General features: G+C 44.7%; 1 protein-coding gene across 1 annotated transcript in view; it reads right to left on the reverse strand.

The window, feature by feature from the left end:
• SCD5 (stearoyl-CoA desaturase 5) overlaps nt 1-17,627 on the reverse strand; it is a 154,723-nt gene that overhangs the window by 12,817 nt on the left and 124,279 nt on the right. Inside the window, exon 3 of the mRNA XM_066574919.1 lies at nt 13,468-13,673. Coding sequence (XP_066431016.1) covers nt 13,468-13,673 — 206 coding nt within the window. The remainder of the gene's footprint in view (nt 1-13,467; nt 13,674-17,627) is intronic.

The raw sequence follows: 17,627 nt of genomic DNA on the forward strand, positions 1-17,627 counted from the left end.
GAACGCATATCGGCTGGCAGCTGTGTTCTGATGCATTGGAATCACATGGGCATATTTCTCAGACGTAAAAACGCCCAGCCAAGCCAATATAGTGCTAGGCGTTTTTACGTCGGGCCCAAAAGATAGTCCTGGAACTGTCTTTTGGGCCAGAGTACACCGTCCGCTGCATGGGCTCCTACGGGAGCCCATGGCAGTGGCTGTAGGTGGAAGGGAGTTTAGCAGCATGGCTGCTAAACTCCCTCCCTCTGTTCTCCTCCCCCCCATGCAGGCTCACCTCTCATTCCTCCCTGCTCATTCTGTGCAATGGGAGGGGATGGGGGCCAGGCTAAGCACCGGTCCACCCCACCTCCTCATATTGATGGGTATGGACAAGGGGCAGGACGTGGGCAAAGCTAAGCGCCCACCCCTTGTCCATAGCCATCAATGGGAGGAGGCGGAGTGGACCTGCGCTTAGCTCTGCCCCCATCCCACCCCCTCCCATTGCACAGAATGAGCAGGGAGGAATGAGAGGTGAGCCTGCGATAGGGAGGGAGGGGAAATGGGCGATGGCCTGGTGAGCTTGGCGCATTTGCGCTGGCCTCATCAGGCTTTATGAACGGGTGCACAAATGTTTGATTTGTGCACCTGTTCACCAGATTTTTCACTCCCAACGTACCATATATCAGCTGTTTTTGAAATGGCCGGCTGATATGCGCTTGTGTGAGAGAAGCCTTCATCATACAATCCTAGATTACTGAGTGATTACAAACTATGAACTGGCATTACAGCCCCTGCAACATTACAGCGCTAACTATATTAAACTTTGCTAGAGTGTTTTCTTCTAAAAATGCAACTATTCATTTTGCTTATTAACAGAATCAGCCTCTTATATCATTTTTATTTATACATTTTTTTAAATAGGATATATTATTAGCAGGTCTGAAATAAAGAGGGATAACCTTCAAGCGACCCAGCTTCGTCTGAATATGCACCATTGTTCTGTCCACAAATCTTGTGATTTCCACAAAAGCAGGTTTTTTTCAGTGAAAGAAAATCAGTACATCACATGATAATATTTAGAAAAAAAAGTTGGATATTACATATTCGTGTCATACCGAATACAGAATACGATCTGTGTGGATCCAAGCTGGTCATTCTTAGGGAATTTCTGGCAAAGTACAGAATTTAAGGAATTTTACAATACTGGTACATTGTTAGCAGTTTAGCAACAAGACCTCCCCAGACAAAAACTATCACCACAATTCCTACCTGTTCTCACAGTATGTGGAATACTATATATGATTGCTTTAATATATTTTTGAGTCTCGAGGAGTTCAGCGTTTGGTTTGTGTATCTATAGAACATTATTATCTCAAAGGGCTTTGGGATCGTCAAGTTTTTTTTTCTGCTTTTTGAAACTGAGGTAAGTATGATAGCTATGGTTTCCGTCTTTTGTTTGTCAGGAAGTATATCAGTACTCCTTAAGGAGAGCACCTTGAAGGTGTGTGAGGAGACTTATAAGGCCATGCATGCTCCTCTGGGAAATATGCAAATGGGGATATAGAACAATATCTCTGCAGTACCACCTATTGGAAGGCAGCATTCCTGAAAGTCAATGTCAGACTTTTTAACAAGCCTTATGACTGGGAATGACTGGGAATTATGAGCCAAAACCAAAAAAACATGTACAGACATGTACAGTTTTGGTGTTTTTGCCCCTTATTGGTGTGCAGAAGGTTTTTGGCTTGGCTAGTGAGAGGCCAATATATGTGGATCAGGAAGGGTATTGTTTCTTCTTAAGAAGAGCACTTTGAAGATGTGTGTCTGTGTATGGTTATTCTGGTTTTGACTCACAATTCACAGACATTGTTATAAGGCTTGTTTAAAAAGTCTCACATTGACTGGCAGAAATGCTGCTTTGCAATAGGTGGAGCTTTAGAGGTATTGTTCCATCTTTCCATTTGCACTTTTTTGTTTCTCACTTATGATGCATCATGAATAACCAAGCTTAGAGAAGAATGAAAAATGAAAAGAAAAAGGCAGTGTATATGTAGACCCACGTACACAGCAAATATACACTCACTTAAATTCATAACAAAGTTCATTGTGGATATAACTACATACATGGACTATGCATAAAAACATTTAGGATAGTGTGAAACGACACCAAATAACAAAGCAAGGTGGTTACCATTAGAGATGAGCTAAGGCAAACTACTCGAGCGAGTAGTGCCTTATGCGAGTACCTGCCCGCTCGTCTCTAAAGATTCGGGTGCCCCCCCCCCCCCGAATCTTTTCACCTGATTAGGCAGTTACTCGAAAAAAGCGATGCTCAATCGAGTAATTGCTCTAAACGAGCACGTTCGCTCATGTCTACACTTGAGGTATATTCTCACCTATATGACGATCAAGTGCCAAATGATGCGCATCCTGATCCACAGCGTCAAATATTTGAACATACAGAAAGAAATGTAAACTGATAGTGGATTGTAAGGGTTATGCTGGGGAAAAAAATCTTTTATCTGAAGGGCTCTTGTTATCTCTCATAAGAACCAAAAGTTCCCGAAAGGTCTGATGATCCCCCTCAGGCAAGGTATCAAATCAAAGATGGTTGTTGATAAAGAAGTCTAGAAAGTCATGTGTCGACAGAGCAAATAGACATCCTTTTCAAAGAAAGATTTTTCCAAGTTCTGCATAGGAGAAGTTATGGTGCTATTCAAGAAGGTGACAGTGAGCTGGGAGTATTTTTTATACTCGCCTGCTTCATCGTTCCTCTGGTGTACCTCTGTGAAGTCTATGTGGTGCCCAAAAATCTGACTCTTTTCAGATGGCCATGTGCGCACTCTCCCTTTCACAGAAGGAAACTTCAGGAACGAAGGAGCAGGTGAGTATAAAAAATACATCACCGGGCTCCCTGTCACCTCCCCGAATGGCTCCATAACTTAGTTTATGATGCTGTTGGAATGTACCAGGTCCCTATAATGACTTCTGTAGATTGGAAATCTCTGCATCAGACAGAGTATGATGTCAAGTTCAGTAGTTGAAGATTAAGAACGTCTCAATCAATAGGAACATCATCTTGATTAACTAATGTGGTCTGTATCAACGTTTGTCCTGATCATGGTCTGGAGAGTGGTCTCTGTACTTGGGTCCTCTTTCTTTCTGCTTACGGTGTGTTTACCCCTCTCCTTCCTCCTCACTGCTCCTTAATTTTCGGACATTTTCCCAGCTTTACCTTATATCTTCCAGTGCCATTATTACAGGGAAGGTTATGCACTTAGCACTTTTATTTTTATTTCCTTATTTTGTTTGTAAGTAAAAATTGTGTATTTTGTAACTCCTTCGTCTGCATTGTATCCTGAATCTGCATTGTGATACCACCTCCCACGTCATACCAGGATGTGTTATTTCTCATGCATGCGCTATGAATAAGCTCTGGCGCCGGACCTATACGGTCTTGCTATGGCTGGCCTCCTTCCAAGCCGTACAGGTATGTAATGTTTGTTTATTCTTTTTGTTATATTTATGCATACAGTATCATTACCTGTTAACTCTAAGGAAGCCTAATATCTTTACGGGGCGAAATGCGTGTATTTAGGCGTTTCCCCTTCACTGCCCCTTGACTTCTGGACATCTTCCTGGCTTTACCTTATATCTTCCAGTGCCATTACTACAGGGAATGGGTTCAGGTTATGCACTTGGCACTTTTATTTGCCAGTATAGCGCTTTATCTTTATGCGATTATCAACTTGCTTTTATATTGTATTGTATTCCATGCTCATACTCCTTGTATCTGATATGGTACCTGAGGTCAGTTTACTTTATTCTATAGGTATCTTTTTCTTTTGCAGGAATTGAGGTTGGAGGATCACTTATTATGCTGACAACCTTGGTTTGTTATTTGGCGTCATTTGACACACAATGGACAGGAGCCAACTCATTGACTTCTATAGGAGATTGTTCTTGGCATCTTCTGTGACCTGTGCAGAGGACATTGCACACAGCGAGGGAGTGGATAAGTTGTGACTCTACTAGAGATGAGCGAGTATACTCGCTAAGGCACGTTACTCGAGTGAGTAGTGCCTTAGCCGAGTATCTCCCCACTTGTCTCTAAAGATTCGGGGGCCGGCGGGGGAGAGTGGGGAGGAACGGAGGGGAGATCTCTCTCTCCCTCTCTCCCCCCTGCTCCCCGCCGCAACTCACCTGTCACCCGCGCCGGCCCCCGAATCTTTAGAGACGAGCGGGGAGATACTCAGCTAAGGCACTACTCGCTCATCTCTAGACTCCACCTATTGTGAATGTTGGATCCTATGTTATCTATATCTATGTGTTAGCTTTCAGTGTAATCCTGCCTGTGCTGTCAGTGAGGTCACTGCTGAAAAGTTTTCGCTACAGATCAGGAAGTGTCAGACTAGTGTTAGACTTTGTGCTGAGTGTGAAAATGCAAGATTTTGAATTTTTTAGAATATAAATTGTGACATTAAAATTAAAACATCAAAACCTATTTAAAACATATATTTAACAAGAAAAACCATGATTTGCAGACGAGGTCATTTCCTGATGGCACATTCCCTCTAAATGTCCTTTTGAGAGTTCTCTTAGCAGGCCTGCCATTCCTCAGATAATTCACAACTCTCCCAGATCACCTCCATTTGGAAATAATGACTTTCCTCTGTGGTTCAATCATGTTCTCGTGCCTTCATTCGACAGACTGCTGTATTTCAACATATTGTGTTCTTGTGGAAAAATTGATATGATTGCAGTATTTCATTTTCATAGTAAAGTCCAACATGCAGAGCTGGTTGTAATGGAGCATCGCTGTAAACTAAAATCCATTGTTTAACTCTGCTATCAGATAGATCTGGTCAATTAGTTGATGGACTAACTAATGGTTGGGTTATTTCACTTATTTAGATATTCAGGCCTCGTTCACACGAGCACGTTTACATGCGCACACAACCGCGCGTCTATTTGGAACCATTGTTTTCCTATGCTGTGTTCACATGTCTGTGTTTTACAGGCAAGGAAATGCACATACCTGCAAAACATAGGACGTGCGTGCACCATAGGTCCGTGCTGCGCATCAATATTCCCCGCGGGAGGCCCCTTGTCACTGAACACTGTGACAGCACTGTCACAGCGTTCAGTAATGATGGCACTCCCTGTGAAGAGTAAAGAATCCCCTGCCACAGTTGTAACAGCTGTGGCAGAGGATCATGATGTTCTCCCATTGCATTCAATGGGGCCGCAGCTGCTGCCGGTGGCCCCATTGAAAGCAATGGGATGCAGGCAACCACTGCAGTGATTTTCGGGGACGGGCTTTAAATGTAAGCCCTTCCCTGAAAATCATGTCTAGAATGTGTAAAAAAAATGTAAAAAATATATACTCACCTCTTCACCACTGTGGGGCTCACAGCGGCGGAGAGGTGAGTCTACATTTTTTTCTACAGCAGCTAGGGATGATTTTCAGGGAAGTGCTTATATTTAAAGCCTTTCCCTGAAAATCACTGCAGGGGTTGCTGGCAGCCCATTGCTTCCAATGGGGTCGTCGATAGCAGCCAAAAAAGCACAATTCTGATGTTCTGTATTTTTTTCCTGACGATGCTCACCATGCGGGATAAGTAACGTGTTACTTTGCTAAATTGGACTTTTATAGTATGCATACTAAAAGTATGTTTTTTTATTTATTTATTTTTACTTTAGAAATGGGAAAAGGCTTTTTTTTTTCAGTTTTACTACCTTTTGATTTTTTAAATTTATTAATGAAACTTTTTATACTCCCTACAAGGGACTTTTACTGCAAGAGTGACCAGACGATTGCAAGTTCAACGTAATACCACAGTAGTACTTTATACCACGATCTCACAGGCAGTCTATGAGATCATGCCACTGGCATGGCTTTATAGGCAACCTGCAATGGAAGCCAGTGGTGTAATTTGAAACTGCTGGGCCCCAGTGCAAAATCTGGAACTGGGCCCCCAACTATAAATCTTCATTGATAGTATTAGTTTGCAATATGGGGAAGAGAGACTTTAGGGGCATCCTAGGGCTCCTGGGCCCAGGCGCGACCGCACCCTCTGCACCCCATAATACTTACAATCCTGTTGGCAGCCATGGAAGCCTTCAGAAGGCTGCAAGGACAACCAAATGACACCCTGCAATCTCATCGTGAGGGAGGCCAATTAGGACCCCTGAACTAAATATGCACTCAGAATTGAAAGCGTTAATAACCGCGACCAGCATAAGTGCTGATCGTGGCTGTTGCAAGTGGGTGCTGGCTGTATACACATTCTGAAATTAAAGCAACACTCCAAGCGAAACTATGTTATGCCTATTGTAGGGCGGGAGGTGGTGAAATTTGATGCAGGGAATCTCCTTGGTATTCTTTATATGCCTCAGCCATGCTCCGACCGCCTCAAGCCCTGCACTATGCGTAATAGTGTATGGGTTTTCTTTTTTTTCATTTCTTTTTTTTAAATATGGGAAAAGTTTTTCTTTTAACTTTTATTACCTTTAATTTTTTTAAATAATAAAAGTTTTTTTAAACTCATTTTTACACTTTTTTTAGTCCCCACAGGTTTTGATCAGAGTGTTTCTTTAAGCTTCCCATATTTTCACTATGTGTGTTTTGTGGGAAAACAAATTCATGCACACACACATATCTGGCCTCTTCCCTTTGACTTGACTAGTTGTGAAGTCGAGTATTTTTAGCATACATTACTTTTCCAGCTGCTGTGGATCCTCCGCCCCCCGACTGAAACAGACGTTAAGCTAAAGCCAAGTAACTTTTAAATTGCTTACGGGGACATTATACGAAATTAAACCTGTCACATAAAATGTAATCATTGTTAATATATTGCGTATTTTCTAAATCAAAATGTTAAAAGTTCAATGAATAGAAGATAATTGTTGTTCCGACTGCGGAGAGGAAGGCCTGAATGCGTCCAGCATGCTGTGCGGTGAAGAACCCGCTGCTAAGCTGCGTCCCTTCTGTAGTTTAACTTTATGATTCAATTAAATTTCCAGTCTGATGCCTTATGTAGGTATGACAGCAGTTCTAAAGTCTAAAGCAGTAGATAAATACCTGGAGGTCGTATAAAGGGACTGAATTACTAACATTTTTTATTATTCATTAAAACCAGAAAATGAAATATTTTCCATTTTTCTAATCTGTTTTTATTTTCAGATTGTGGAATTTTTTCCTATTCTTTTGTCTGTAGATGACTATGGGGGCGGCCATCTTTCCTGAGCTGCATCTAACAACATGCTTTACAGCAGCTTCATGGGCCACTCACACAATGAACAGGAGAGTCCCACTGACTTGCATAGGAGACTCTTCTAGACATGTTCCGTGACTCCCGCAGAGATCATTTTGCAGAGAGGAGAGTAGAAAGTCACAGCTTATACCTATTGTGAATGGTAGTGTCACGGTCTCGGTCTCGACACATAGATGGGCTGGCTGCACTATTAAAGTTGGTTCTACAGCTTGGTGTTTATATTTCTGTGGTTTGTCATTTCTTTAGGTGTTACTTTGGTGGTTTGTCTGTATTTCCTTAGTGGTTCCCCTGTCATTGATTTTGTTCTCTTGTGTCATACGTTGATTTACCCTGATGCTTGTGGAACTTTGTCTGTCCTGGGTGGTGCTCAATATTGTCTAAATACCCTGCATACCTGAATAATCTGTATTACGGATAGTCGCCCATGGGGGCACATAGTACAGTTTCTTTTTTAGTGTTTGTATTTTCTGTGTCATTGCTAATTGTAGTCCATATGCAATGTTATGAGCTGTGGGTCGGACAGCCTCCATTGACTTCAATAGAGGCTGCCTGCACAGATTCTGCAGAAAAATAGAGCATGCTGTGATTTTTCCTCCTTTGGCCGCCTGCAGACGAGCGGGTCGGATCCGGCAGCGAGAATTCTCGCCGCGCGATCCGACCCGAGCGCCTGCAGGGACGAGCGCGTACTCACCCGCGCCTGGCGGCCCCGGCTCTTTCATGTGCCGGCTGCCGTGCAGCCGGCGCATGCGCAGACCGGAGCCGGCGGCCGGGTGAGTGCGTGCCCCGCAGAAAATTAGGACATGCCGCGGTTTGTTTGCCGCGCGAGATTTCGCGCGGCCAAACCGCGGCCGTCTGCATAGGAGTGCGTATTTTAATGCACTCCTATGCAGACTTTCAGCGGCGGAAATCCCGCGGGAAATCCCGCGGCGGGATTTCCGCTCGTGTGCAGGCGGCCTAAATCGTTAAGCTTTGCTTTCTCAGGAAGACATATTAATTTTTCTGCTAGTTGTTTATTTTTTAGTAAGGCTAAACATAACTGCTTCTCTGTCAGGGATTGAACCCAGGACCTCCTGTACTCCAGCCGACAGCTCTTTCTGGATAAGCTCCCTTGTGGAGATGAGCGAGCATACTCGCTAAGGACAATTACTCGATTGAGCATTGTCCTTAGTGAGTACCTGCCCACTCGGAAGAAAAGGTTCGGCTGCCGGCGCGGGTGAGACGTGAGTTGCGGCAGTGAGCAGGTGGGAGCGGGGGAGAGAGAGAGATCTCCCCTCCATTCCTCCCCGCTCTCCCCCGCTGCTCCCCGCCCGCTGCCGAACCTTTTCTTGCCAGCGGGCAGGCACTCGCTAAGGGCAATGCTTGATTGAGTAATTGCCCTTAGCGAGTACGCTTGCTCATCTCTACTCCCTTGCTGTATCCTTGTTTCTGGTTCCTTGCTCCTGATCTAGTTCCTACCTTTCTGTCCTGGCTCTGCCCTGCTGCTAATTAAGACTCCTTGCATGATTTTTCTGCTCCCCAGCATTGATTGATCAGCTCCACTTCTGCCTACTCCTTGGCTATTGTGACTAGACCTCCCAATACCGATTTCTGGCTTTCCATCTGACTACACTACCCACTTCATCCATTTGTACTGCAAACCGAGATCTCTTGTTGCTGACCTCTGGCTTTCCATCTAACTATGTTACCCACTTCATCTATTTGTATTGCAAACCGAGACCTCCTGTTGCTGACTCCTGGCTCATCCCTGACTACCCTCCAGACCTGTGGCTACTACTCCTGAGGCTCCAACCCAGTGCCTGAAACTGCTATATTCTGTGTAGAATTATGAAAATCTTCCAGTTGTGACCTTCTGGTCTCGATGTCTGTATTTTTGGTAGAGTTATTTTGTTTATTGTTGTGGCTGTAGCACGGTTGACTGAATTGTTATCTCTAACGTCTTTTGAGTGTCAGGAGTAATTTCCTTTGTGACCTCAATCGCTAGGTGTTTATAATCCAACAACAGATCTGCCTTAGGCTTCATACCCTCAATGGACAAAGATCTTGGGAAGACAGATCAAGAGACCAGATGGTATCAATAGTGTCTAAGATTGTTTGTTTTATACTATTGGTATTGTCCTGGTCAGAGCTGAGTAAAGGGTCTTTAGTGCATAGTGTACTGTGGAGAAGACAGTGTTCCATCCAGTATAATAGGCTGTGCTTAGCTGTGTAAGTGTTCCAGAAACTTCAGGCAGGTTGGCATGTGTCACTGCACTTCTACCCTTTTAAGTAGCATCACTTACTGCAGAGTGAGACAGACACTAAATGCTGGGGTGTAATTATGTGGAGCTTATGGAATGTTAGTGCTGCCATTGGGCATCTGAATGAAGAGAGAGCAAAGGGAGATAGTTGTCTGTTAATAATCAGCATAGGGCAATGAGCAGTCAATGGAGGACATAGATCCCTTTTCCTAAAAGCAGCTATGTCAATCTGTACCAAGTTTTCACTCACCCTGTCTTCTAAGGTCCTCTATGTCTTGGCCGTGTAGCGGATCTCGTTGCGGGGTGATCCACCCTATGGGTGCATGGTCCTTGTAACATGGCACCACTCGTATAGTGCTTCAAGGAGCCGCAGTAGGCTGTGAGTAGCCTTGCAAACCTGGAACTGCCAGGACCAGCAACGTGCAGCTGCTAGATGTTAGTGCCATTTCTTTCTGTGCTCTGGTATTGCCGTGAGGCCTACTGCCAAAGACTTAGCAGGTACTTTCTTGGGGGGGTCCCCCATCGGGCGTCTTCACATCCCCGTACCGGAACCAAACGTTTCCTCACTTTTTTATTACTCTCCTCTCTGTTAACTACTGTGCATTAAAATTGTCACTCATAATGATACGGTAGACATAGAAACTGAAAAATAATTTAAAGGGGTTGTCCCGCGCCGAAACGGGTTTTTTTTTTTTTCAACCCCCCCCCCGTTCGGCGCGAGACAACCCCGATGCAGGGAGGTAAAGAAAGCTCACCGGAGCGCTTACCTGAATCCCCGCGCTCCGGTGACTTCTCTACTCACCGCTGAAGATGGCCTCTTCCTCCGTGGACCGCAGCTCTTCTGTGCGGTCCACTGCCGATTCCAGCCTCCTGATTGGCTGGAATCGGCACGTGACGGGGCGGAGCTACACGGAGCTACACGGAGCCCCATAGAAGACTGCAGAAGACCCGGACTGCGCAAGCGCGGCTAATTTGGCCATCGGAGGGCGAAAATTAGTCGGCACCATGGAGACGAGGACGCCAGCAACGGAACAGGTAAGTATAAAACTTTTTATAACTTCTGCATGGCTCATAATTAATGCACAATGTACATTACAAAGTGCATTATTATGGCCATGCAGAAGTGTACAGACCCACTTGCTGCCTCGGGACAACCCCTTTAAGTGTGTAACAGAAAAAAGTTAGCATGAAATCTTTCCTCAAAAGATTGACTTCCGTAATTACTTTCAGATGAAGTCTGCTGCATAAAGCACGTGTTAGGAGAAGAAATCTTCTTAAAGGAGATGTCTCGAGGAAGCAGTTAATTTTTTTTTTTGCCCAGTCCCCCCCATTAAACATACATTACAAAGCCCCCCTGTAAATGACATTTCTAGCTGGTTCGTACTTACCGTTCCAGCGTTTCAGCAACTTATAAAAGTTTCCTCAAGATGGCCGCCGGCTCTTTCCCCGTCGCTCGCTGCAGCCCGACGTGCGCGCTCCCGAGACGCCGCCAGCTGTGTCTCCATGGCAACCGGACGCATCGCAGCCGCCGACCAGACGCCCCGCAGCCGCCGACCAGACAGCAGGTAACCGGCGCTAGCCCCCGGCTCCCCAGCGCTAGACCCTCAGCCCAGGTGAAGGCCCCGGAGCCCAGCGCTAGGTTCCGGAGCCCAGCGCTAGTTCCCCCGGCCTAGCGGCAGCCCCCCCCGGCCTAGCGACAGCCCCCCCGGCGCAGCCCGGCGCAGCGGCAGCCCCCCCCGGCCTAGCGACAGCCCCCCCATCACAGCGGCAGCCCCCCCCCGGCCTAGCGACAGCCCCCCCGGCCTAGCGACAGCCCCCCCGGCGCAGCCCGGCGCAGCGGCAGCCCCCCCCCGGCCTAGCGACAGCCCCCCCATCACAGCGGCAGCCCCCCCGGCGCAGCGACAGCCCCCCCCGGCGCAGCGACAGCCCCCCCCGGCGCAGCGACAGCCCCCCCCCGGCGCAGCCCGGCGCAGCGGCAGCCCCCCGACCCATCACTTACCTGGGAGGCTTCTCGGGGCTGCTGGGCTGGGCTGGGCTGGGCTTCTCCGCTGGGCAGCTCCAGTTTCTGCACCTTCCTCTAACAGAGGATGGTACAGAATGGCCGCTTCAGCGCGCTCCCGAGCAGTGACAGCTCGTCTGCGCATGCGCAGAAGAGCTGTAGCGGGGAGCACACTGAAGCGGCTCGTGCTGAATGGAGAAGACCGGACTGCGCAAGCGCGTCTAAAAAAGCAAGCTGCCAGCGAATTTAGACGGAACCATGGAGACGAGGACGCTAGCAACGGAGCAGGTAAGTGAATAACTTCTGTATGGCTCATATTTAATGCACAATGTACATTACAAAGTGCATTAATATGGCCATACGGAAGTGTATACCCCCACTTGGTTTCGCGAGACCACCCCTTTAATATGTTATCTTAAACATTTTTCACTTTTAACGTGAATGTCTACCTTTCAACACCATGCTGTTTTTAAAGGAGTTATCCAGGCGGCGTCCAGGAGGATACAACGGGGTCGAAGCGGAAGCACTGCTCCGACCTTATGTAATGGCCGCGCTGAAACATTGAATTAGATAAAAAGTTTGTATGTTCGAAGCCAGGACCCCAGTGCTGCAATGCAACAGTGCAAACCATCGAGCCAACAGGCTGCTCTAGCGTACTTCTGTAGCCTCCAATGACGTTCTCCAGTATTTTGCAAAGAGGAAGAAATTCGGTCGAACCCATTATGTACTTAATAGAGCTATTATAATACACTAGCTGATATACCCGGCTTCGCCCGAGTTAATTTGGTACTGGTGTTTATCTGGTGTTCACACGGAAAATCTTATGAAGTCGTGCTTACTTTAGAGATACCGGAAAAACATATGTTCACCATTTTGCATAATTCTCTGCGTTACCCAGGAAACACCACGTGGAGGTAACCATGCGACGTTTACTTTATATAAAATGACATCAGGAAGTGAGAGAATTAGATTACGTACATAAAATTTGGACACTAATTCTTTTGCGCATAGAATTGAATAATCAAGTTGAGACCCATTAACTTTTCCTATTTATGACATAATCAATGCTCGTGCCAAATTTCACGTTTCTATGACACCGGAAAGTGAGAAAATTTGATTCCGTACGTAAAATTTTGGACGCTAATTCTTTTGCGCATAGAATTGAATAATCGAGTTGGGACCCATTAGCGTTTCCTATTTATGACATAATCAATGCTCGTGCCAAATTTCCTGTTTCTATGACATCGGGAAGTGAGAAAATTAGATTCCGTACTTAAAATTTGGACGCTAATTCTTTTGCTCATAGAATTGAATAATGGAGTTGGGACCCATTAGCTTTTCCTATTTATGACATAATCAATGCTCGTGCCAAATTTCCCGTTTCTATGACACCGGAAAGTGAAAAAATTACATTCCGCACGTAAAATTTCGACGCCAATTCTTTTGCGCTAGAATTGAATAATCGAGTTGGGACCTATTAGCTTTTCCTTTTTATGACATAATCAATGCTCCTGCCAAATTTCACGTTTCTATGACATTGGGAAGTGAGAGATTTAGATTATGTACGTAAAATTTTGACGCCAATTCTTTTGCGCATAGAATTGAATAATCGAGTTGGGACCTATTAACATTTCCTATCTATGACATATTCAATGCTCATGCCAAATTTCCAGTTTCTATGACATTGGGAAGTGAGTGATTTAGATTATGTACGTTAAATTTCGACGCCAATTCTTTTGCGCTAGAATTGAATAATCTAGTTTGGACCCAATTTCTTTTCCTATTTTGGAGATAATCTATGCTTGCGCCAAATTTCATGTTTCTACGACATTGGGAAGTTGGAGAACTTTTGGCGAGTGAGTCAGTCAGTCAGTGAGTGAGTGAGTCAGTGAATCAGTGAGTCAGTGAGGGCTTTCAGCTTTATATATATAGATATATGAAAACATAAGAACTCTAAATATTGGAAATCACTTACTTTCTCTGGAACATGACAACTTGGTCTGCAAAAAGGTCTTGAAGGTCTAATGTCTTCCCCTTTTCTATAACAGCTTTGTGTTTCCGGACAAACAGCCAGCCTATGTGTGAAAAGAAAAGTCCCCTCCGAGCATTGTGCGGATCTGCATCTGTCTCTGAAAACTTGTGATGAACCCGATGGTCTCGAGCCCACTCAAAAATATCATTCTGCAGGAACGATACATGAAAAGGTAAACTTCAGTATAAATGATATGTCAACTTTATTCCGTGGGTCAATACGATTACAGCAATACTAATTTTTTATGTGTTACTACTTCTGCACAATAAAAACACTTTTTTTAAAAACAAAAAATTGCATTTGCATCACTGCATTCCAAGACTCTTTACACTTTTAGTTTTCTGCCAATAGAGTTATGTGAAGTCGTGTTCATTGCATGAGAAATTTAGTTTCCTTTTTTTTAAAGAGGCAGATGAACAAAAACAGCAATTCTGGCTTCTTTCTTTGATCACCATGAATTATAAATGCTAACTTAATTTTTCAGGTCAATAGGATTACGGTGATACCAAACTTTTCTTTATTTTTCACCACTTTTGCACAATAAAAATACCATATAAACTCAGGTATAAGCCGACCCGAGCATAAGCCGAGACACCTAATTTTACCACAAAAAACTGGGGAAACCAGGTGCCTCGAGTATAAGCCTAGCTAGACTAGGTAAAAAAAAAAAACACAATACTTCCCTCTCAGCCGGTGTCTGCGATAGTCTCCCCGGTGGTGCGGCAAGCTGCTATGTAATTCATCTCTCTGTTATCTCTCTGCTTGGCTTTGAATTCCCCCACCATCAGCAAGTAAGTGCTGTGATTGGATTGAGCGCCAGCCAATCACAGCTGGTGTTCGATCATTCACAGCCATTATGGGAATGACATCACTGAATGGCTGTGATTGGTTCATTGAGCACCGGCTGTGATTGGCTGGTGCTCGATCCAATCACATCTTTTACTTGCTGATGGCAAGGGAATTCAAAGCCAAGCAGAGAGATGACAGTGGGGAGAATTACATAGTAGCTTGCTGCACCTCCCAGGAGACCATCGCACCAGGAACACAGACACCGGGTGGGAGATTAGTATTGTGGGGTTTTTAACCTAGTCCCTCACTCGTGTATAAGCCGAGGGGGGCTTTTTCAGCAATAAAAAAAATGTGCTGAAAAAGCCGGCTTATACTCAAGTATATACGGTGTATATATATATATATATTTTTTTTTTTTTTTTTAAGAAAAATTGTTTTGGCATTTCTACATTTCAGGACCCATAATATCGTCATGTGTCCACCCACAGAGCTGTGTGAGGTATTGTTTTATGTGGGATGAGTTTTCGGGTACATATGATCTTTTGACCAATTTTTATAGCATTTTTTGCAAGGTGGATGACCGAAAATCAGTAATCCTGCCATTGTCTTTGTTTTGTAATGTTTTTATGTTGTTTGGCATGCGGCATGAATAAAATACAGTCATTGTAACCGTAGCAATACCTATCATGTGCGTTTCTATTTTTTCCATAAAAAAAGGGTTTTGTGAGGAAAATGTTTTGACTTATTTACTCTGGATTTTTTAGAATTAAACTTTAACTTTTTTTTAATAAAATTCTTTTGCCCCAAAAGTGGACTTAAAGATGTGATCATTCAGCCACTGGCATACTACACTGCACTGCTTATGTAATATAGGGTAGTATGCCTATGGCAGCTCTCCTGTTAGACCCTGGCTGTAATAGGCTGCTTACATGGCAGAACCCAAGGCCTTGATCAGACCAGCGATTGCCATAGCAACCTATCGACACTCCAAGGTCGCTATTGGCTGTGGCATGTTAGGGGTTAAACAGCTGAAATCAGACATGTTTCTTACTCACAGTCGTTACAGGAGGCTCCTTGGGGACTTCTGTAAAAACTTGTATTTGCGGTCACTAAGGTGTTTAAAAATACTTCCTTCCTGAACCTTATTTAGGCCTTTAAATTTATAATGTAACCCTTTGAAATGCAATTTTGGATTCAGGGTTTCCTAGGGGTTTTTCTCTTTCTGCCATTATACAATGGCGCCATCTGCTGGCTAGAGCCAGTACTGCAGTAGGGGACATGCTGGAGAGGCCCCTGACAACAGAGCGGCCAGTAATACAGTAAGAATACCCTGCTGGATGTCTTCAGACATCGGAGCTGTAGAGGCTTCAATCAGAATGTCTGAAGACGTCAGATAGTGGATTGGAGAGGGTTAAAGGTACCAATCATGTCCTCTCCCACGCTTCTATTAAAGCCTATGGAAGCCCTCCGGATCCGCGGTAGACCCGTACCAGAATTAAACTCACCTGCTCCGGACGATGCGGATCTTCCTTCCTTCGCGGCCGAATCTTCTTTCTTCGGCCCGGCGGATGTGCCCGGCGAAAGAAAATCTGGCCACGAAGGAAGGAAGATCCGCATCGTCCGGAGCAGGTGAGTTTATTCTTTTTAGGCCTCATGAAGAATCCACGGCGGGCCTGATTTTCTCAGTGGACATGAGGCCGAAGGATGCTATTAGCCGGAACGATGATCGTTCAAACGAACAAAAGTGTGAGCCAATGACTAAACTATGAGCGAGAATCATTTCTAAATCCTTTCTAAAATCCTTCATTGACTCGTTCACTCATCATTCCATTTCAACACTGATCGTTCAATCTTACCCGTAGCAAATGGGAAAGCCTAAATGAGAACTAATTGATTCTCGTTGACCGCGTCTACGATGAATCTTCCTATCTAAACAGGCTGCACAAGAGCGGGTAATGACGTCACCCGCTCATGCAAACGACAATCGTGCCGTCTAAAAAGGGTCTTAAGACCACAATTCTTGTACCTCTCTTTCGACTTGTTCTATTCTATCACTGTCCTTCTGTACATGAGGTCTCCAAAACTGAGCAGCCAGATGTGGTCTCACCAGAGCTCTATACAGCGGGATCACAATCTGCCTCTTTGTACTTCAACCAATCTGGCTCATGTGACTATACCCTTCATCGAACTCTGTTGGCATAAAATATCATTGGAAATAACCTGTTTAAGACTTAATCAATATATATAGAAGGTTAATATTGTAGCTGTAAGTACCGTAAAGGCTTCCAATTCATTATTGTAACTACATCCACATTATATTAAATGGCGCAGTGTAGCAGGAGTACTAAAGTGGGAACTAGGAATAGGATTAGTAGGATCGATACCTGTGTAGATTATGAATGCCCGCGGTAACAACCACTTTATAACAGGTCCGCTCTGTTCTTCAGAAAGAATACGAAGGTCTTGTACTTCCAAATTAAATTGGAATACATTGTAGCCAAGAGTATACATTCACTCCAGTCATCAGTCCGCTCCCCAGGCATTACACGTCAATGTCCTCTTTCATATTAGTTTTTTTTGCAACCTTTGATATATTCTACTTTGAAGAAGCTTTTCGGGTAGAATATTCCTTCTGGATGATACTATTGCATAAGTAACACGGTTATTTAGTTGCTAAGGTTGAAAAAAGACTCGGGTCTATCTAGTCCAACTAGAGATGAGCGAACGTGCTCGGCCACGCCCCTTTTTCGCCCGAATACCGCGATTTCCGAGTACTTCCGTACTCGGGCGAAAAAATTCGGGGGGCGCCGTGGCGGCACGGGGGGTAGCAGTGGGGAGTGGGGGGAGAGGGAGAGAGAGAGGGCTCCCCCCTGTTCCCCGCTGCTACCCCCCGCACCGCCACGCCTCTCCCCGCCCCCCGGCGCCCCCCGAATCTTTTCACCCGAGTACTGAAGTACTCGAAAATGGAGGTACTAAGGTGCGTAAGTACTCGAAACGAGTACGTTCGCTCATCTCTAAGTCCAACCTTTAATCCTGCCACTCGGATCCAGAGGAAGGCGAACACCTCCACCAGGCGGATAATGAGGCCTCAAGATTGTATTTTTCAAACTTATTACTATCAGCGGCAAAGTTTGCATGTTTTTTTTCTTATCTTGTGACTTGTTCTATAATGTTATTATGCTTATATTTAAAGGGATTTTACATCTTTTTGTGTAAGAGCTTTTTAGTATTTGCAATATAAACTTTATTACAATTCTACATTGCCTTCAAGTTGTTGAAATACAGCAAGCAATGGTAATAATGGTTGTATTTAT

The sequence above is a fragment of the Eleutherodactylus coqui genome, chromosome 7 (genome assembly GCF_035609145.1).
Source record: "Eleutherodactylus coqui strain aEleCoq1 chromosome 7, aEleCoq1.hap1, whole genome shotgun sequence".
Lineage (NCBI taxonomy): Eukaryota > Metazoa > Chordata > Amphibia > Anura > Eleutherodactylidae > Eleutherodactylus > Eleutherodactylus coqui.